Raw genomic sequence first — 23,843 nt, forward strand, 5'->3', positions numbered from 1 at the left:
GCTTAGGAAACAATTAACTTCCTGCATTAACTAAGTCTATAACAGTTATAATATAATTTAAAAAAAAAATCTTAACTTGCTTTATATTGTACTATATTTATGATAAAATTTGTACTGTTTTAATACATATTTTTTATCTGTGTTACTTAAATCATTATCAGTCTCATAAGCATCAACGTAGGTCGCGAGTAGACCTACCACTTGTCCTGCGCCAGCGCAGTCGTGTTATATTGAGGTGGGGAGTTTATCATTTTCCTTTCCGACTGGGAGACGTTGCCTTTATATGCGCTCGATTGCTTTTGCAGCTCTGTGCAAATAAAATATTTTTTACTTGTATTATTATGATACATATAAAAATACAGTCAGAGTTGGATCCAGCCGTCAAAAAAATGTTGTAATCACTGCCACCAGAAAATCGGCGAAGTGCTAGACAGAGTCATAAACAATAATGACTTATAAACGACTTTTGGAATTTGATTATTTACTTTTAACTTCGGCCAACAGTTCCATAATTCCATAAAAATAATCGAATCAAGGAAAAAAATGATTAAACGTTTTGTCTGTATATAGGGCAGTATCGGTTATTTACCTGCAATGACCAGCAGCATCTTCCTACGAGCGCCAAAGGCCGTCACACCGATCTCAGTAAGATCGGCCTCATTGAGAGACGTGAAAGTAGACATGTCCAATTCGTGCTTTTTGAATAGATCTGAAAATTAAGTATTATATAGTAGCAGTATGCTTTCAGCCTGTGTTCTGCTGTATCCCACTTCTGGGCAAAGGTCTCTTTCTCCACGTAGGAGAAGGATTGGAGCTTAATACACCATGCTGCTTCACTGCGGGTTGGCGATTCAGTGCCTGGATGACCGAGATACTGGTTTTTTTTTTTGGTAAATCCTTTTTTTGGAAATTATATTTAAATACAAATTACACACTTATGAAATAAATAAATAAAAATTATAAAATAATAATATAATTGTGTTTGCAGGCAAAGGAAAAAAAGACCGACTTCAATTATATCGACAAGTAACACAACGTAAGTAGACGTAAAATTAGTCAAGTAAATACGCATTATCAAAGATTACTCCAAAAGTTGTAATCAGATCTCGATAAAATTTAAATGTGGCTACATGATAAACATCGGCTTTCGATTAAATTAAGAATTATCAAAATCGGTACACCCAGTAAAAAGTTACACAGATTTTCGAGTTTCCCTCGATTTTTCTGGGATCCCACCAGATCCTGGTTTTCTTATGATGGTACCACACCAGAGATATCTCCTTTCCAACAAAAAAATAATTATCAAAATCAGCTCATAAACGACGAAGTTATCCCCGAACATACATTAAAAAAATCTTAATATACAAAATTCTCGTGTCGCGGTGTTTGTAGTTAAACTCCTCCGAAACGGCTTGACCGATTCTCATGAAATTTTGTGTGCATATTTGGTAGGTCTGAGAATCGAACAACATCTATTTTTCATCCCCCTAAATGTTAAGGGTAGTCCAACCCTAATTTTTTATTTTTTTTTTAGATAATATATATATATATATATATATATATATATATATATATATATATATATATATATATATATATATATATATATACTAGCTGTGCCCGCGGCTTCGCCCGCGTTGAAATTAGTGTGTCACAAAGTTTTCCCGGCAAACTTCCAGTGAAACTCTCATCAAAATCGGCTTAGCCGTTCCGTAAATCTTCCTCTTGCCAATTTTGAGTGAATCGATCACATACACTTTTGGGGACTTTGTTTTATAATACACTAACTGTTGCCCACGACTACGTCCGCGTGGTTATGAAGATATGCATTACTATTAAGATTTTTAACGCATATTATTTTTTTATTTCAGTCATTTGAAATGCTTATCAAACTGAGTAACTTTTTAAAAGTCACAATTTAGTATAATTTAGTAGTTATTTTTATAAAACCTCTCTATACACCACATTTTTAGTTTTATTTTCAGGCTGTATGTTTCATACAAACTATCAACCCCAATTAAACCCCCTTAGCGGTGGAATATCGTAAAATCTGTTCTTAGCGGACATCTACTAACTATAATCTACCTCCCTGCCAAATTTTGTCTTTGTCCAACCTGGATAGATAGGGACTATCCAGCGGTTTTTGAGTTCTCGTGATGAGTGAGTGACCTTTCTCTTTTATATATGTAGATTACGATGCATTATTTGAACACCTCCTCACCATCTATAGATTATATAGTTTAAATTTCAAGTCTCTTACTTCAAAAACATAAGACTTTCATACAAACTTCCGACCCCCGTTTTATCCCGTTAGAAGTCGAGTTTCGTAAAATCAGTTCTTAGCGGATGTCTACGCCCTATAAGGAACCTACCTGCCAAATTTCAAGTTTGTAGCTGTTATAGTTTCGGAAGTTTCGTGATGAGTGAGTCAACCTTCCATCCCCATTTTAACTCCAGAAGAGAGTTGATTTCTAAAGATACATTATTTGGTCACCTTTCTACCATCTATAGAGCATACCTTTTAAATTTCAAGTCTCTTACTTCAAAAACATAGGACTATCATACAAACTTGCAACCCCCATTTACCCCCTTAGGGGTTGAGTTTCGTAAAATTCGTTCATAACGGATGTCTACGTACTATAAAAAGCCTATCTGCCAAATTTCAAGTTTGTAGCTGTTATAGTTCCGGAGATTTCGTGATGAGTGAGTCAATCTACCATCTCCCGTTTTAACCTCAAAAAAGAGTTGCTTTCTAAAAATACATTATTTGGACACCTTCTCACCATCTAAAGAGCGTACATTTTAAATTTCAAGTCTCTTACTTCAAAAACATAGGACTTTCATACAAACTTCCAACCCCCGTTTTACCCCCTTAGGGGTCGAATTTCGTAAAATCCGCTCTTAACAGATCTCTACGCCTTATATGGAGCCTTCCTGCCAAATTTCAAGTTTGTAAGTATTATAGTTTCGGAGATTTCGTGATGAGTAAGTCAATCTACCATCCCCCTTTTTAACCCCAAAACGGGGTTGATTTCTTAAGATACATTATTCGGACACGTTTTCATCATCTATAGAACATACATTTTAAATTTCAAATCTCTTACTTCAAAAACATAGGACCTTCATACAAACTTGCAACCCCCGTTTGACCCCCTTAGGGGTCGAGTTTCGTAAAATCCGTTCTTAGCGGATGCCTACGTCCTATAAGGAGCCTACCTGCCAAATTTCAAGTTTGTAGGTGTTATAGTTTCGGAGATTTCGTGATGAGTGAGTGACCTTTCGCTTTTATATATATTATTATAGATTATAGATATATATATATATATATATATATATATATATATAGAATTGCTCGTTTGAAAGTAATTGATTATATGTATATACATATCTCTTAAGGGTTATTAAAACACACTTACCAATATATTTATGTAGGCCGACATCCCTTAATAAGTCATACAGTTGCTGATAGCGGCAGGGCTTGTTAGACGGTGGAGACGGGGCGGCCTCCACTATGTTGGGTCGCACTAAATCCACCCTGTTTCGACCTTTATCAGGCTAAAAAGATTTTTCTACGTTACTTAAAAGTCAATATTTTTCCTAGTTTCTTAAAATTTTATCATTTACCTAATTGGTAATTTTTTTATTGCTTTTGTAACCTTTTTGATGATATTACATTTCTTTTATATAATATGTATATTATTGTGTACATACCCAGTTCAAACAAATCCAAAACTTTGAATTCATTTTTCTTAGATTTCGATTTTTATGCTTTCCTGCCTTTTACCTAAACATGGCAGTAAAGAGCCTTAAGCTATAATGTATGGGCGATATTTACCGTGACCATTCCCTCGTTCTCGTTAAGTTTGAGAGGTCCAGGAGAAGTATGGCTGAAGTAGAAGCCCGACCAGCGTGTTGTTGGCACCCTGTAGCCACTACCGACATTTTCTCGCATCGCCTGGAATGTTATAAGACTTATATTGATTTGTCATAAATATATTGCAGTAATCAGTGATAATTATAAAAGAAAACACGTATCATATTTTTATTTATTGTTAATAACGAAACCAGAAAACGCCAATTTTTTCCTAATGAACTGTTACCAATGTTGGAGAATGTGATGGTATTTTTGTTGTATTACTGGTCGATGTAATTGAAGTCGTATTTGAAGTAAAGCTTCTTTACTCACAATTAACTTGAGGAGTAAGCTGGTGAATGCGTGACGAGAGCGTCACGAAAAGTATGATCGGGCGAGGCGAACGGAATTTGAGATGAGAAGTTAGTAAAGATAGAAAGAGAGAGAGTAACGTTTTTACGAAATTTTACTTCAGTCGTATGGTGTAAAGCACACTCGTTTTTGTTAACCGACTTCCAAAAAAGGAGGAGGTTCTCAATACGACTGTATTTTTTTTTATGTATGTTACCTCAGAACTTTTGACCGGGTGGACCGATTTCGACAAATTTTTTTTTAATCGAAAGGTTGTGTGTGTCAATTGGTCCCATTTAAATTTATTTGAGATCTAACAACTACTTTTTGAGTTATATCTAATAATGCGTTTTTACTTGACGCTTTTTTCGTCTACCTACGTTGTATTATACCGCATAACTTTCTACTAGATGTACCGATTTTGACAATTCTTTTTTTGTTGGAAAGGGGATATCCTTAGTTTGGTACCATGATAAGGAAACAAGGATCTGATGATGGGATCCCAGAATCGAGAGAAACTCTCGAAAATGCGCAATAACTTTTTACTGGGTGTACCGATTTTGACTATTTTTTCGTCGATCTACAAGTCGGTTTTTTTTCGTTTGTGAGCAAACACAGTTATTTTATTTGCGAGTAAACACAATTATTTATCTGACTGTAGGTAGATACATCTTATCACACATAAATATGCCACATGATAGTAGACATCAAGAGCTTCAACGATCAATCAAAAAGTAATTTTTAAAAATATTTGACTTGACCACTTTTTCTCTTTGGCCTATATTGGAGGAAACATGGTGGGACGAAGTCCTGGGTCCGGTAGTTTTTTTTTTTAAATTAAAATTAACATCCGAGGCTCAAAGATCCCCATGCCTTTTATTATATCTCCCAGGCGATTTATTACTCGAACTACAAATCGACAGTCCTATGCCCTGTTTGATGCACAAAGAGAGAATGATTTGACTTATCCTTCAATTTCATGCCTCCGACTGCATATTATCTACGACGTTGCATAAAGTTTCGAAGGACTACCGTATTAATATATTTTAAATGTACAGCACAAAATGTTTGATATTGTTTCTATTTATTTCGCTGACTTTGTGTGCATATTGAATTTTTATCATGTTCCAGCTTTTTCAGTTGATTTTCTATTAGTTGTTCTTCACGCAGGCGGGTTTTTTATTTTTATTTTTTTTAATTATTATTTTTTTATAGTGTGCAGCTAGTGTAGTGACATGGTTATTAACATAATAATAACAACATACAAATATGCGTCGTTAGATTACACGTTGTTACAGAATACGTTAAAGAAATAAAGGTTCACTGCTCGTTTCCCGTAGGTGATAGCGTGATAATTTGTAGTCTATAATATGTTGACCCGTCTTCTTAATAATATTCGTGCCAAATTTGAAGTAAATCCATGCAGTACTATACAGATAAACAGACAAACAGACAAAAATTCTAAAAACTATATTTTTGGCTTCGGTATCGATTGTAGATCACATCACAAGTATTCTTTAAAAAAAATATTCAATGTACAGTTTTGACTTTCCTACCATTTTATTATATCTATAATAGATGAACATAGACTCACACTCATACATGCACACAGACATACTCACATACTCAGGTCGGGTAGTGTTATAAAGCTATACCTTATTTGCTTCGGCCCTTAGTGTGCGGTAGTCTGCAGGCGAGGGCGCTAGTTTTGTGAGAGTCTCCAGTGTTTTCTTCTCACAGCCCACAGCGCGACGCTCTGATAGCGGCAGCTCCGATATTATATTCGCTAATTCTATAAAATTCGTTATAATTATTTTACCACTACATTTAAATGTTCAAAATCATTAATATCTATATTCAAATAGACTTCTAAAGCACCTTCGAATCGTCGTTTTACAAATCAAAATTATATTTGTTTCAATTAATTATGAGGTAGGAAACGTACGGCCCGGCCCACATGATGGCAAGCGATGACGTTTGTAACACCAGAAGCATCGCAAGCGCTTTGCCGGACCTACCCCTAATCACCCCCTCCCCCAGGAGTCCCCAAATTTTGATCAAGATACATTTTATTACACCATCACAAATTAATATTTCAATATTTGTAAACTTCTATGATTTATTTACTGATAGCTTCTTTTAAAAAAGTAACAGCATAATTTTTTGTCGAATCTTCTCTACAACATTGTCTATCGGTGCTTGTTTCACAACAATGATTATTTTATTAAAAAACAAATATAATTTTAATGTATGATGAAAAAATGACGATTCAAAAGTGATTTTGACTTATGTATTTATTATCATACTCGTACTATGGAAATCAGAATTGACCGGTCTCTGATTGTTTTTCTAACCATATATATATATATATATATATATATATATATATATATATATATATATATATATATAACAGGTATTTAAAACAAACGATGAAGATAGAAGAATAGTCATTTGGGTCTTTTTTGGCCTCAAGGCCTATAGTTGCTAATGAGTTTAAAATCGGCGACAGTGTAGGCCCCTACTTGATTGTACGCGAAGATATATTAAGATAGAGGTTAATCTATACTAATATTATAAGTATGAAAAGTTTGTATAAGTGCGCTAATGTTAGGGACTCATCATTTCAGCCTATCACAGTCCACAGCTGGTCATAAGCCTTTCTAAGTTCGCGACAATAATGGCGTGAACTCATGTGTATTGCCCATAGTCACCACGCTGGGCAGGCGGGTCGCACCGAAGATCCATCTCTCGCAATCTCAGGAACTACTGTTTTTGTACTGAATAGTCCATCGTTAAGGCTATGCGCTATGTAATATTTTAGTAAGTTTTTTCTTAAATCAACGCGGGTGAAACCGCAGAACATAGTTAGTTTAATGATAAAATTATAGTTTTAATACAGTACCGTGTTGTGACCGATCGTTCTCGGAGGTAGGTGGAGGACTTGGACGCGATGTCTTACTGATGGGCGACACGGAGGGTGAGCCCACGTTACTACCATCACCACCTGGGGACACGTGGAAGTCGCTGATAAGTCTCTGATATCTGACGTGTAAATATATCCTACTCCAGATCAGAATCCATGAAAAAAGAATCCTCAAAATTGATACATCCAGTAAATTTATAAGAGACATAAAATTTAAAAAAGTACAGTTGAATGGATAACCTTCCCCTTTTTTCGAAATCGGTTACAAATAAAGTCATACCATCAAACATTTTTTATTCGAACACAAATTTTTACGGTACAACTCAAAAATTGGAAATATTATTACAAAATAAGTAAAGTAACAACACACAAAAAACGAGTGCGCTTTAGACCACACGACTGAAGTAAAACTTACGAAACGTAACTCTCTCTTTCTAAACATTTTTGAATATCATATCAAAAATTGACCGCTTCAGCGGGGTTCGAACCCATGTCTCCGACTGACCGTGTCGGCGCTCTAGCCAATTAAGCTATGGAACGATATACCTGCTTTTGATTTTTATTTTCGGTTTAAGCGAACCGTGGCGCCGTCTATAGTGAGTTCTTTACTTTTTTTTTTCTCTCTTTCTATCTTCACTAACTGATATCTCCCTCTCAACTTCCGTTCGCCTCGCCAGATCACACATTTCGTAACGCTCTCGTCACTCAATCACCAGTATACTCCCCAATCAAGCGTGTGTAAGGAAGTTATACTTAAAAAAATCCAGTCGCTGCTTTTTTTAAGTTATGTAAATGTGTTGGCAGTCGTTACCTGAAATGTTCTGGGCGTCAAGTGACACAGAGCTGCCGGTGAAGTTGCTCTGGTAGCCGCTACTTGCTTGTGAGCTGGAGTTTAACATCGATATCTAGAAGATAAACAATTATAATTATAGTTTCTTTTTTTATACAACTAGGTCGGCAAACAAGCGTACGGCTCACCTGATGGCAAGTGTTTACCATAACTTATAGTATTTTTTTATTGAAAAAAAAAATGTTTGAAACCCCTGCACGATTGGCATTGCGAACACTGCCGCCTAGCGTTTATTAACTGTACCGATACGTTTATGATAAATTAGTACTCGGTTACAACTTGCAGTATATATTATAGTAGTATATTGCTCTGGTGAAGTAGTGCGTGCACCGTATGGACTCGTACTGTTATAAACAAATATAATATGAATAAAATGCAACATATGCAGTATGTTAAGCCTGGAAATTTTACACAAAACTGTTTAGTCAGCGATAAACCCCGTCGCTTCCAATTTCATTATTTTATATTAAAAATACCATTGTATTCATGTCAGTTCGAGTCCGACTTAGCTTAAGAACAGTTGTTGTCTATAATTAATTAAATAAATTAGCAGCAGTAATTAAAGTGTTTTTTTTTTAAAAAAGGACCAACGGAGAGCCATCCTAACAGTACGCCGGCTATTGTGGGTTCGATTCGCGCTCGAAATGGATATTTGTTTTTGTACAAATATTAGTTTTTGATTTGGATGTCTGTCCTTGTGGGTCCACCGTTATGTCGGTCCCTTATTGTATTATTATATGGAATGTTACTCATAGTAGGGTATATAACCGCCAACCCACAGTGGAGCAGCGTGGTGGATTACGTGCAGAGAGGTCTATACCCAGCAGTGGGGTGTTATAGGTTGAATCGTTTCGTTACAGTGTAATATGTGTAGAGGCAGTCTTACGTGTCGATGTTCGGGAGGCATCTGTAGGCAATGTGGTACGGTGGCCTCTGGGGCGCCAGAAAGCGCTGGAATAGAGGTTTACTTGTTAATAGCGAAGTTACTCGCAGAATATGTATTATAATGACGTTTATAACGACAAATAACTGTGCAATGAAATGATACCCATAAAGTTCATGTTTTTTTTTTTTTTAATAACGTTCTCAAGAAAATGTTCATTATAAACATTTTACACATTCCCTTGAGTATGTCAAGTTTTTTTTCATTTCATGCAAAAACGCGTCAAAATATCATAGCACAAAACAAGCGTCGAAGCGCTTTAAAAGAAAAATTCGCAATAAAAAGAGAGAGTAAAAAACAGAGAATAAGACATAATTTGGGTAAAAAACCAGAAAGGAAACTCACGATTCCAAGATCCATGATTCTTGAACATTACCTGAGCAGGATTTTGGGTCAAAGTGGGGAAATGGAACTGACCGGGTCGTGGCTGAGGACTTGGAACCATCCAGCCGGTCGGAAACACTGGGGGGGTCATCGCCACTGGGGAAAGGGGGGTGGGGTACCCTCCAGGAGTTGGTGGATTATGGCCAAACATTGGGCTACCAATGTTTGCGTAATTGGCCAACTCGTTTAAGTTGTAAGGTGAGCATGGAGAGTTGGTGATGTTATGCGATGGGGAAAAGGGGTTGAAGGAACTAAAGTTGGGCATGGTATTGGTTATGGAGGGGATGTTGTAGCTTTCAGGTATCTCAGCGGTTATAGCTGCCTCCTTACCGCCGAGTAGCTCACGCCTTGCTTCGTATATGTCACCTGGTAATTGAAAGTTTTTTGTTGATTTTCGATGAAATTGCCAAAAACTAAATTTAGAAAAGTTATCCTAGAATTGCTCGACCAAATAGTCTCTCTAGACTCTAATAGACTAAGTCTATTAATTTATTTCATTAAATAGTAATCCAGAAATTAGGAAATAAATGCGAACAATAAAAAAATTAAAAGTCCTCTCCTGTTAAATTAAGAAATAAGCTGTTGTGTCTTTGTTGCACCGAAGGATGCGATGTATTGAAATTTCATTCAGCAGTCGCAAAGCTTGTGACGTGTATTCTTGGGCAATTTAGATGATGGTAAATGGTAGGGTGGTAAAGGTGGTGGGGCAGCAACGATCGGTCAAACTACGGAGATCTTCGAATAAAACAACGTAGACTATTCTGAACTACGTTTAATGTCGCGGTTTACAATATTTTTTTTATTTTAAACAAAGAGAAATGTTCGGAGCGTTTACTTTTAATTTCGAAATTTTTTTTTGGTCACCGTCTAAATGAATTTATACAAAAGAATCCGAATCGATCGCTTCAGCGCTACAGTGGACAACGGTGGCAACCATTCAAAACTTCACGTGTAGCCCCACCGTCTGCAAACTAGATGGGGTTGCTTGCTAAGCCGCGACAGGTGGCTAAGTGCACAAAATTATGTGGTGTCATGGGACACCAGGTAGGAACGAAGTTCCTTCGGATAGTATAGAAGCAACACAATTTGAATAAAAAATATTGAATTTTATATATGTTTTCTAGTTACCGATTTTTTTTTAATTTTCTTGATTGGTTTTTATTAAGTACGTAAAAGTATTTAGGAAATTTAGTATTTTAGAAAATAACAAATACCGTAAAATAAAATAAACCAAAATAATAATAATAATAATTCAAACTATTAAGTGAAATAAAAAAATTGTCTTTATTTATTTTTGTCGACAGTATAAAATTACATAAATAATTTAAAAAAAGTTTACTTGTAATATTTTAGTTTTACAAACTATTCATATTAACTAGTCATAAAATAATATAAAAATATTAAACTAGTCATATTATACAGTCGTGTGATTGATATTACGTCACTTCCGTTATATATTTTTCTTACAGTTTTACTCTCGCATTTTTCTCAGTTCGGTCGCCTAGCCAAATGTCAAGCCTGCCGTAAGGAACTTCGTTCCAAAAAATTTGACTGGGCCTAATATATCTGGGTGATGTATCCAGGACGCGTAACACCTTTCTTGATAATACCCATTACGAATAGGCTCGGGTGCATCAGCGGAAAGTATATATGTTGCAGTCAGAACTCTTAACCAGTCAAAAGTACTATTGACTAGCGAAATCAGTCAAAAGTACTTTTGACTGGACAAGTTGGTCAAAAGTGGTTTTGACTGAAAATTATTGGTTATTAGTACTTTTGACTGCAAATTCGCGGTTAAAAATACTTTTGACTGACGCTCTCCGTCAAAAGTAGTTTTAACTGCAAAAAAGCGTCAGTCAAAAGCACAATTAACTCGTTAGATGTGAATAAATTAAGTCAAATGATCCTGATAAACTACAATAAATTTATGCTCGCGATCTTCTTGCGACTGCATGTCAATCAGATCGACTTAGCGGCGACTGTTCATTTCAGTGTGCAGGATCGGATTCTAAACCTGACCCATCCTTTTCTTGCTTTTCTTCCTTTGGCACACTTTGCACATTGATAAATATATATTAATCATTTCTTTTGTAACATTAGCGTACTTTTTTGCCGTTTCATTCTTAAGTCTATCGCGACCACCATGCCCTATAGAAATATGAGCAGCATCAATAATGTCGTAGATTTCCTCAGCTGGCAAAAATATTTGACAGGTTCTGTGTTTGTAACTAATTTTTTTATACCACAAACTTCAATGTATTAAAGCGTTGTAGCCTACTGTACTGTAATGGTGTTTCCTTTTCATTAAATTTCGCGTCTTCCACATCCATTGCAAACTTTTCGAATTTTTCTTTTGTCATCACATTGAAATGACTATCTTTCATATCTTCCATCGCTAAAATTCTTTGCAAAAAGCCTTCTTTCTTTTCGTAGCCACTCATTTTTGTTCTAATATCAGCACGTTCTCCACTAATAATGAGTAATATAAAAGTTTATATGTGCGTTTGTCGTTATTTTTATCGACCACCTTAACTTTTTAAGAGTTTTGACTGATACAACCAGTCAAAACCACTTTTGACGGAATCATTTAGTCAAAAGTACTTTTAACCAGCTCCATTGGGCAAAAAGTACTTTTAACTGTTATTTTAGTCAAAAGTATTATTGACTAAAGCAAACGGTCAAAAGTACTTCTGACTGATTTTGCTAGTCAATAGTGCTTTTGACTGGTTAAGAGTTTTGACTGCAACATATATATATTTTTATTTTCAATATTTGTATATATTTGGACTCATGTGGACTCCATTCATTTCTAGATGACTCCTTACAAAGGCGTTATATAAAAATTTTACTATGGAAAGCCAAGATTTTTTTATTTATTGCCATAAAGATACCACCATTACATGTTCATTACCCAATGTACAAAAATAGTACATACTAAAATATTTAAACAAAACAATCACTAACTGTAACATATAATAAGTAAAGCAGCCCTTGTGAATTCATTCAGAGTACAACAGAATAGGTCCACCTGTTCTGACAGTTGATTCAGAAGACGTGTGGCCGAGATATAGCTATATCGTCAAATAGTCATAAATTAGCCTATTGCACTTCATGATCAGTGTGCAATCAATGTGTATTTTATAATAAACTAGCTATATGTTATTAACCTCCCTTAATCCCCCCCCCCCCTTATAGCTTAGCTATATGAAAAATAGATGTTGGTCGATTCTCAGATCTACCCGATATACACACAAAATTTCATAAAAATCTGTTCAGCCGTTTCGGAGGAGTATTGTACCTAACATTATGACACGAGAATTTTATATATAAGATTTTTCATTGAATTTTTCGTTCAATCACAATAAAATATAGTTTATGTCACTTCTGAATAATGTAGTTTTCTGTTAGTGAAAGAATTTTCATAATCGGATCAGTGTTTCCGAAGATTACCCCTTACAAACAAAGAAAGAAACTTTACCTCTTTATAATATTAGAATAGAAGAATAGATGTGTATCTTTATTCTTGGTTTACGATCTATTTGTATCGTACATTCTTATTTATTTATCTGTATATACTAATAAATGTGTATACGGTCGAATTGAGTAACCTCCTCCTTTTTTAAAGGCAGTTAAAAATATGGACGGACAGAGGTCGCTAGTGAAGTATAAATAAATGAACAGATCAATAGACATTGAACTGGAACGTTACCAGCGCATCGTTCGATTCCCTTGATGACAACAGAGGCGATTCCCTGTTTGGGCTTGCGACGGACGCTTATGTAGACGTTGTGTTTGGCCATCAGTCTAGCGGCCGCTTCGCCTTCTATACAACAGTGTTCTTCTGCGACGTCGAATATCACCACCAGGGGGAGGCTACCCTGTTGGAAACGAGATTTTAATGGAATGTCAATTAAAATTATGATAAGTCATGTGTTAATCGGAAACGGAAACGGTAAATTCTCAACTAAAATGTGAGGCAAAATATTGTATATATTTAAGGTACAATAGATAGATTTTAGTTTTTAGTTATATATAAGTAAAGTAACTGATAGACATCTCAATCGCATTCAGCCTGTATCATCCCACTGCTGGGCATAGGCCTCTTTCTCCATGGAGGAGAAAGATTTGAGCTTAATCCACAACACTGCTCCACTGCGAGTTAGCGGATATGTTCATTACTATGAGAAATGATCACTATCAGGAATTTATGATAACCACCGGGACCGACAATAATAAACAAACAAAAAGAAATATTTGTACAAATACAAATATCAATCCCAGGCGGGAATCGAACCCTCAGACCGTCGGTATTTTAGGCGAGTACTTGACTAACTATACCAGAGTTGTTGTTATAAAGAGTCTTTCTAAAATCATCAATTCTCATTGTCATAGTCGATCGATACGCTTTGAGCTATGAGAAAGAAGATTGTCTGACACAACGAATTAAAACAAACTAATATAAGCTTTTATTATAGTTTTTAGTATTTTTGTGAGAAATGTGTGAGTAAGTTAAATGTCAATATTTAAGAATTTTACTTTGATAAAATATAAGGCAAGGCAAATCGCGATAAATAAATTTTAATTTTGTACGCTTAAAGGACATTTTTGTGTCATCATTACATAACTTAGTAATCAGTGCCAAAAATATATATAAAATATCCTAAGCACGTCACGCGGATGGAGGCTGTTGTATTGTGTACCTTCAGCCGTCAATCTGATTGATCGCTTTACATTGATATTGTACGCGACCAAATTTGCACTTGTATGTTACAAGGTCGGCCCTATCGTTAAAATGGTATGGAACTTTGTAAAAGGGTTGTTATTTTGGGGTTCCGTAGGATTAATTAAAAAAGCGTCGTGTCAGCTCCGTTATGCTGAACAACGATTGCAGAGATATAAAATATGTTTATAGATTTCTCGGAAGAAATGTTGCGTGGTATAATGTTATTATAATGTCACTGCTCGTGCTCTTAAGGCAGGCTACTGTTTATGCCCTTTGCCATCCGCGTTACGCCAGTTCCAATGAACCCATTGCTCTCCTCTCCTAATGATATTTCATATTAGATCTCCGCTACCACTCGCCACCCCTTCCCCATTCACCGCAGTAATCAAAAGTCCCTTCCAAGTCCCGACGCTACGACTCATTTACAGACGATGAGTACAGTTTACCTGATGTAAGCGGTATCCGTAGCCTATAAGACGCCTTTCATTAATAATAATAATAGCCGTTTGATCTCCCTGCCGGGGCGTATTCCTCCACCCGCTTATATTTATATATGTAAGTATAAGTAAATTTACTATATTATTTATATAAGTGGTTATTATAATATATGTATCTATTATGTATTGGGCGGGCGGAGTGTCATTCAGTAAAATAATAATAATAATAATAACAAATAAACGTTTCACACTCAACGCTAACTCTACCCTCGACCCTCAGGTTGACCGTGTCCAGGAACATGATCTGCGTGGCCATGACTTTTATAATTTTTCTCACCCTCTATGTCAATAGCACCTCAGCCCCCCTTTTTTTCATATAACTAGGTCTCACTAAACGGTAAACGTATAGACGTCTGCAACACCAGAAGCACCCCCCATCTCCCCAGGAGCTCTGGTCAGCTACCCACCGACAGGAACACAAGACTGCTGAAAGCAGTATTATGTATCAGATTGCGAGCGCGTTGCCGACCTTATCCCCCATTCCCCCAGGAGCTCTGGTCAGCTACTCGCCGACAGGAACACAAGAGTGCTCGAAGCAGTCAAGCTCAGCTCGCTGGTGCAGGTGCGAGGGTCGGCACTCACCACGAGCTGCTGGCGCGCCGCGTACACGTCCTTGATCTGGCCGGTGATGGTGACGCAGCTCTTGCGCAGCGCGGGGATGTTGGGGTCGTCGGCGTCGGGGAACATGATCTGCGTGGCCGTGCCCTTCATGATGACCTTGAGCTGCTCGGCGCCGCGCCCCACCACCACGGCGTGGTGCATGGGCGAGATCTCCAGCGACATCTGCACCTGCGTCTGGCTCTGGGCCGGGGCGTTATCTCCGGTGGCGGTTACGACTATCGGGTATAACCCAGTGAACGCATCACGTACGTTTACGTTCATATGATATTGATATCATAATTATAAACCTTCTTAACCCCCCCCCCCCCCCCTTATAACTTAGGGATATGTAAAATAGATCTTGGCCGATTCTCAGACCTACCCGATATGCACACAAAATTTCATTAAAATGGATTCAGCCGTTTCGAAGGAGTATTTTAACTAATATTGTGATACGAGAATTTTAAGATTGATATCATATATCACGTAAATTGGTGTCATATGTTCACTGGGAGAGTTAGTATATCAATATCGATTGTGTTTCAATTTATAATTGTAAAAAAAAATATCGAATATAATTTAAATATAAAGGATACTCTCTTTATATTTAAATTAAAAAAAAACAAAGGTAATAAGGAAGTGTTGGGTGTAAAATATCAAAATCGGTTTATGAACGACGAAGTTATCCCATTTATAACATACATAAAAAATATATACGATCGAATTGAGTAACCTCCTCCTTTTTTGAAGTCTGCTAAAAATACAGAAGTAGGTTAAAAAAATACAATCTAATCGACAATAGCCTCTTTTTCTAATTATGTTAAAAACGTTGCCTTTACTAATATTTTTTATGTATGTTTTGTTAGGTGTCGTAAGTAAAAAAGTTCGAAAAAGTAAAAAACTTGGGTTCAGTATTCTTTGATTTAATTCAATTGGCTTTTAGTTTCATCAGATGGGTCTAGAGTTTATTTCCATAATAACTAAACTTCCTAATGTTGTTTTAGAAGTGAAACTTCTTCAGATGCATGAGGGTAAAAATTTTAAGAATGAAACGTCAACGTTTTTGTCGATGGCGCTGGAACGGAAATCTAAAGATTTACCTAGATTTGTATAAATATAAACGAGACTTGAAAATTAGTTTGCCAAAGAAGCTTTAATTCTGTGTACTTTGTACGCACGCACTTTTTTTTTATAAATATATTAACACAAATTTCAAAGTGGGTACTCACAGCCAGCGGGCCGCACATATAAGTCATGAGCAGTGCAGTTGCCTCCATGGTGGCGAGGACCTCCCATTGCACGCCCTTCACCACCACCAGATTGGCGTGGAGCTTGGGACGATTACGAAGCATCACCTACCAACACACGTACGCTACAGGCTTGCATACACTTTTTGAAATAAAATTTCTTTGCGCACGCTTAACTTGTACAGTAAGATGTGTGACGAGAGAGTTACGAAAAGCGTGATCGGGCGAGGCAAGCGGAGCAGGAGGGACTAAAGAAGTCTTACTTCAGTCATGTGGTCTAAAGCTCATTCGTTTTTTTATATAACTGGATCGGCAAACAAGCGTACGGCCCACCTGATGGTAAGCGTTACCGAAGCTTATAGACGCCTGCAACATCAGAAGAATCGCAAGCGCGTTGCCGACCCTACCCTCAATCCCACCAGGAGCTCTGGTCACCTTACTTACCACAGGAATACAACACTGTTCGGGAAGTGTTATTTAGCTGTTAGCTTCTGTGGCTATTGTGTAGCAAATGTTCCGCTTTGTAAATATTATTAATAAATATCTTTAACAAACACACACGTTCGTCTGTTCCTATAGAAAGCAACTTAATGCTTGTGATATAGGTAACAGCCGACTGATATAGATACATAAGTTTTATTTTTTCGTTGAATAAACATATAAATAATAAATATTTAATAAATATATAAATATTACACCCAGACTCGACCCGGGAATCGAACTCACAACCCTCGGAACAAAAAGGAGAGTCTCTACAAACTACGCCAACAGGCTAGTCGAACGTTAGCCTATTTAAACTTTTAAATTAGGTGTCGTTTATCAGCCATGTTTATAGGCTATGTAAGGATATCCATGACATCTTTCGTGACAATTATATAAGAGATTGAAATAGGCCGAATATACAACAAACGAATAAAAAAAATTAAATTGGTGATATGTCCTTGTCAATACAAATATTTGGCAACACAGAAAAGTCAACGTGGAGGACAAAAAAGCAATTGCCTCGGCCTTTGTTTTCATAAGACTAACAATAGCACGAAATATTAATATTATAAAGATATTTTATAATTCTTATAGGTATACGCTTCAGCCTCAGCCTGTAATATCCCACTGCTGGCCTAGACCTGTTTCCCAATGCTTATAAAAATAGATCTTACAAAATAATTTTAGTTAAGGTATTAGAAGCAATTTTACAAAAATAAATAGAATTGCTTTTATTTTTCAACAGGCTCGAACAATTGAGAACGAAACGAACATTCTTTCTGCTTACAATATTTAGTTTGAAAAATAATTTCGGAAAGTTATAGTAACATGTTGTACCTATTTTTATTTAAACTAATTGAATACAATTATTATGCTATATATGATAAAACTATTTCAATTTCTTTGATATAAATAAATATCATATAACATACACACACGGTCGTCTGTTCCTATAATAAGCAACTTAATTCTTGTGTTACAGGTAACAGCCGACTGTTATAACTATTTTTTTTTTATAAATATACATAGAAATAATACATATATAAATATAAAATACAAATATCACACCCAGACTCAGGCGGGAATCGAACCCGCAACCCGTAGAACAGAAAGCAGGGCCACTACAAACTGCGCCAACGGGCTAGTCAAAAGTTATGATCAAAGTGACATCATTTCTGATTAATATGTCCATATTTCTTTTTACTAAAACGCATTTAAACCCGTATTTATTTTACGAGCTATATCGTTATAGAACCTACACAGATAAAAAAATAATCGGCTATTGCAAATTATTTTGTTCAACATTACAATTTAAATCAGTAGCTCTATTTACAAGACGTTCAAATGAAGGAAATTTAAGCATTTTTTTTTATAATTTCTACGTTTCATGTTACCTGAACATTGTACTGCTCCTGTATCTGCTGTACGTAGGGCGAGTTGATGTCTGGTAGAGGCTGGGAGGGCGCTACTATTGGCAGCTCGAAGCAGAACACCAGAGGTGTTAACGCCTGGACAGATGTATAATAATAAATACTAGTGGTCACTCAGTGGTCGAAATTCGAACATATTAATTTTAATTATAAGTTTGAACATTATCAAGGTTCTGTTGTCAAATACTACACTTGTATAATAATAAACAAAAGAGTATAAATGCGTGTGTGTGTCAAATATATGGTAGTGTGTGTAATGTTTTTTTTTTATGGATTTAATCTATTTTTTATGCACAATTTAAATAAAATATATTAGCATTCTGCACTCCTTCTCTATAATATAAACTTGTAGGTAATGTAAGTTTGTGAAATTTCATATTCCTCCATCCGCGCAATTTTAGTAAAAAGCGGTACAAGTTTTTGCTTCACGTATTAATATATAGATTCTTTATTGTACACTAAAGAATAATTGTGTTTGCTGCCAAACGAAAAAAAAAAAGCGATTTCAATTACATCGACAAGTATTACAACGTAGGTAGACGAAAAAATAGTCAAGTAAATATGCATTATCAAAGATTACTCCAAAAGTTGCTATCAGATCTCGATGAAATTTAAATGTGACCACATGATAAGCATTGGCTTTCGAATAAATTAAAAATCATCAAAATCAGTACACCCAGTAAAAAGTTATGCGGATTTTCGAGGGCTTCCCTCGAATTCTCTGGGATCCCATCATCAGATCCTGGTTTCTTTATCATGGTACCACACTTAGGATATCTCCTTCCCAACAAAAAAAGAATTATCAAAATCGGTTCATAAACGACGAAGTTATCTCCGAACATACATAAAAAATTTATATACATATACGGTCGAATTGAATAACCACCTCATACAATAGGCGGCCTTATCGCTAAAAAAGCGATCTTTACCAGGCAACCGTGTTGCGAAGGATATTATGACCAGTGAATACAGACAGGCATAGGTATATATAACAATAGATACTTATAAGAAATAGAATAATATTATCGTATATTTGTATAATTATATAAATAACTAGCTGACCCGGCGAACTTCGTATCGCCTAACACAAACTTTATCGTATGGTATTAAAGTTCAAATTGACTTTTAAGTATTATCACAAATCTTTTGTATGGGAGTATAGAAATGTGTTGTTTTTAGACTTTTTCAGGAAATTTAAAATTTTTTTTTTTAGAATTTTGCTCTCCGTAAGAACCATCCTCGTACTTCAAGGAACATTTTAAAAAAAGAATTAGCGAAATCGGTCCAACCGTTCTCGAGTTTTGCGCTTAGCAACACATTTTGCGATTCATTTTTATATATAAGAGAAGATAAAAATAGACGTAACGTCCACATTTCTTATAATACATATGAGTGACTAACAAATATTGTTTTCTCCTGGGGGGATTGGGTATTGGGTCGGCAACGCGCTTGCTATGCTTCTGGTGTCGCAGGCGTCTATAAGCTGCAGTAATCGCTTACCATCAGGTGAGCCGACCTAGTAACGTAAAAAAAAAAAAAAACACAAATTTCACTCATTATAATGGAACAACATTTTCGGATTTTATCGCGGTTTATTAAGCTTTTTAGATGCCCGATGTTTCTGATACTTTACAGCAACCATGTTCACGGGAGGACTCCCAAAAAACTTGTTTAATTGTAATACAATGACTAATAAATATTTATATTGATACACAGACTATACATATATGAGTGGTAAAGCCAAGGTAATGTGTGTACTATATTATTGATACAAATAAGCACTATAGTCTCCAGGACGGGAAAATACCTATCGGTTTTTGACGGCACAGCGGGAAATATCATATTCGAATGTAGCTGACCGATGGCGGGATAACCATCCAATTGCTGACTTTGAAATACACAGGCCGAAGACGGGCAGCAGCGTCTTCGGTGCGACAAAGCCAGTACTGCGGTCACCAACCCGCCTGCCCAGCGTGGTGACTATGGACAATACACATGCGTTCACGCCATTTTTGGCGCAAACTTGTTAAAGCCTATGTCCAACAGTCGACTGTGATAGCTGAAGTGATGATGAAATGATGAATTGAGCAGTCTGTTAGGGAACGGACCTCAACCTTACAGATCACAGATAAATAATACTGCCCAAAAGTAGTGTTGTGTTCCGGTTGTTACCACGTACACCTGATATCGATCATCACTCCTAGTACGGAATTATATCCGCTAATCCGCAGTGGGGCAATGTGATGCATTAAGTTTCGATCCTTCTACATTTTTTATACAACTAATTTGGCAAACAAGTGTACGGCTCATCTGGTGGTAAGCGATTACCGTAGCTTATAGACGGCTGCAACACCAGAAGCATCATAGTGCGTTTCCTACCCTACTCCAATCACCCCAAGGAGTTTTGGTCACCTTTCTCACCACAGGAAGACAATACTATCTTTTACTAGATCTCCTGTGAGGTTGAGTTACTTTCCCAGTCGGGCTGCTCTAGATTTTGTGCAAACTTGGAGATTATATCGACTACATGGAAAAAGAAGCGTTTGCCCAGCCGTGGGACGTTACAGATTGAATCAATACCAATATCTCACCCGAACTCTCGCCCGCGCTCTCTCTACTCGCTCCATGTCCCCCGCTATGGACACTTGGTTACTTTTCTCCTGGGTGCTGGTCCGGTTCGAGTCCGGGAAGTGTATGTGGCAGCCGGTCTCCTCCATTACGCGTTTTATTGTAAGACCACCCTTTTGATCAAACAATAGAATTATAAATATTAAAATGAAATTGACTGAATGAATAGTTGTTATCATGTACACCTGATAGCGATCGTTACTCATAGTAGGGAATACATCCGCCAACCCGCATTGGAGAAGCGTGGTGGGTTAAGCTCTGATCCTTCTCCTACATGGGGAAAGAGGCCTATGCCCAGTAGTGGGATATTACAGGCTGAAGCGAATAGTTAAAGCTTATTTGATACGCTAAATATTATGTAATTGATAAAGATGAATAGATTTAGTGACGTTATATTTCATGCAAGATTGAATGATATGAAGATAAGAAATACTAATAACGCACGTATTAGGCAGGTCCGTACCGACGCGCATCGAATTGTGTTATTCTAAATTCAAAGTTTTTTTTTTTAATTGAACAGACTAATCAAGAAATCAAAACTAATTTGAAATCTCATTCCAGATATCCTTTTTAGTTAGAAAGGTAGGTCATAAAACATCACGCTATGAACGTAGAAACTACATAACCATAAAGTTAACATATACGATTTAATCTAATATTAATAAAACAATAACAGTAAAAAAAAAACAGGAAATAAATTACTCAAAATGGACAAAACCACGAGTAATGTCTTGTGTAGCATGTAAGCTGGAAGTTTCTAGTTAATTATATATTATGGTTATAAAAACTCACCTTCCCGATGATGTGAGAGTGGTCAGTGTAGCTGACATCGATCTTCATTGTGACTCGGTTACTCTGATGGACAGATTTGTGATAGGCAATTTTTTAAATAACATCATTACTTGATCTAAATATTTTTTTTAATACTTTCATACAAGATTAGTACGCATATTATATACAAGATCTATAAATATATGAAATTTAATTGATTAACTGGTTTTGATACTATTCTAGCAAGTTATGTAATTTATTTGTTTTGAAGGTACATGAAAACATAGTAAAAGAAGGAATGTGCATTTGAACAGCGTGATAAATAAACTCAAACCTTCATCAAAGAAAAGAAGATTAGCCCCGGAATAGATAAATGTAGAAAAAGTCAAAGAACAAGAAATATTGTATAATTGATTAAAATTCCACAAGAACACACCCTCGTGTCCAGTAACTGCATAATTTTCTCTCTCGCCAGCTTAACATCATCAGGTCGGCCAGCAATACGTACATGGGGATCTAAATAATCACAACAATTTCAGTAACCTTACACTGTCACTAGCAAATTTTTAACAATATAATCTTACCATTCAAATTTAATAAGTCACAATAATTATTACAACGTATCTTTTTAATAACTTCATAAACAATTTCATTAGAGCTATCATTTAAAACCATTTTTAATTCATTCAAAATAATAAAAAAATAAAATAAACGAAATCCGTGTGCTAGTAACGAATACTAGTGCATTATGGCGATTTTTTTTTAAATTAAATAATATTTGCGCCAGACGGGCGCCGCGCACTGGTCTATTTGGCGCCATCCCGCCAAAAATACAATCAAGTTCCGATCAAAGGTGAACGTTAAATTTTGAAAATTTCAGGTGCGTTTCAAAATGTGGACACTTTGAACAATTGTGAATGATTCTTACTTTTTTTATATATATTTCAAATTAATTTTAACTATTTTTTATTGCATAAAAAGTAATAAATATAAATGTCTCGTAATTAATAATTACAATTAAAGTTTATTAATAATAAAAACAACTTTCTATCAAAAATATGTTAAAATTCAATAATAATATTACGTTTTTGATAAAATTATGTACGAAAAACAGTAATAAAATTCTAAAGCAACAAAAAATCTGTCATACCTTTTTTTGAGCGAGCCCCAATTTTTAGACGGGCGGGCCAGTTAATTAAAGTGTTTGTCTCATTCATGACCTACAAAATATTTTTAATAAGTAATGAGAACATAACTTGCAAATGTCACAAGCAGTTATAAAATTTAATATTACCCTGTGGAAAAAAGCTTGAGCAGTTTGCGATTCATCCAAATTGTCTGTAATAGTAAATTACAAAGTTATAGTACATATATAAAAGTAGCAGAAGCTTATGGAAGTTACTAATTATAAAAAAGTCAGTTATTTACCAGCTAGCATAGATTCCAAACGGCGCCTGTCAACTCTAAATCTCTCCTGGTACACATCTTCAGCGCTATTTAGTCCAAGTATTACCGCTAATTTCTGTAAGTCTTCTGCTGACGTCACAGAATTGCTCGTTCCACTTTCGGAAGCCTATTTGTGTATTTTATAGTTTTTAACTTTTATCCTTTATTTTGTATTCGTCTTACTCAATATGTTAACGATGCTAGTATTAAAAAACACTCCGAAATTTTTGAAACTACGTTATAAACCAAAATGGCGGAACGAAATCAAATTTTATCTTCAAAATTACGGGATCAAGTTATAGAAATCTCGTACTTAAAAGTAAAAAATATGGATGTACTCACCTCACTCATTGTGTCTTTGTCTGAACTACCTTTAAATTCTGAAAGATGCGTTTTTACTGATAGGAAATTCGTTGACGCCATTGTAGAAAAAATAATTTATTAAAATAAAAAAATATATATTTAAATTTAAAGTCAATATCGTTTATATTCGATTTATGAATAATTTATTTTATGTACATAATTTCATAAAATTTAACAAAATAAAAATATTGTGGTGATGCTAAAACAACTTTTTCTAAGAATATACCAAGCCCAACTAAAATGAATAACTGTTAAACCGCATCAAGCTTAAAAAATATGATGTTTGAGGGTAGTCACTTTTAATTAATTTGTCAGTAGCAACAAAAATATATACAGTACATATATGTA

General features: G+C 35.6%; 1 protein-coding gene across 1 annotated transcript; it reads right to left on the reverse strand.

The window, feature by feature from the left end:
- Positions 1-194: 194 nt before the first annotated feature.
- LOC123660596 (protein bicaudal C homolog 1) lies at positions 195-23,555 on the reverse strand. Its single transcript, XM_045595650.1, has 20 exons — positions 23,475-23,555; positions 23,115-23,259; positions 22,981-23,024; positions 22,837-22,906; positions 22,123-22,202; positions 21,708-21,770; positions 20,879-21,028; positions 18,252-18,365; positions 16,357-16,482; positions 15,110-15,328; positions 13,017-13,185; positions 9,269-9,673; positions 8,867-8,931; positions 7,942-8,035; positions 7,110-7,211; positions 5,860-5,996; positions 3,836-3,955; positions 3,417-3,555; positions 590-709; positions 195-307 (listed from the first exon to the last, which is right to left on the reverse strand). The coding sequence occupies exons 1-20, from the start codon at positions 23,553-23,555 to the stop codon at positions 195-197; spliced, it is 2,556 nt and encodes an 851-aa protein (XP_045451606.1).
- Between the last annotated feature and the right edge of the window lie 288 nt (positions 23,556-23,843).

The sequence above is a fragment of the Melitaea cinxia genome, chromosome 15, assembly GCF_905220565.1.
Source record: "Melitaea cinxia chromosome 15, ilMelCinx1.1, whole genome shotgun sequence".
NCBI lineage: Eukaryota > Metazoa > Arthropoda > Insecta > Lepidoptera > Nymphalidae > Melitaea > Melitaea cinxia.

What these genes read in the sequence shown, in the direction of transcription:
- LOC123660596 (XM_045595650.1), bottom strand. Translation starts at nt 23,555, where the DNA reads ATGGCGTCAACGAATTTCCTATCAGTAAAAACGCATCTTTCAGAATTT. An exon ending in TGGGGCTCGCTCAAAAAAAG is followed by an intron (nt 22,203 to 22,836) that starts GTATGACAGATT and finishes GTGATTATTTAG; the next exon opens with ATCCCCATGTACGTATTGCT. An exon ending in ACTCTCACATCATCGGGAAG is followed by an intron (nt 21,029 to 21,707) that starts GTGAGTTTTTAT and finishes TTTGATCAAAAG; the next exon opens with GGTGGTCTTACAATAAAACG.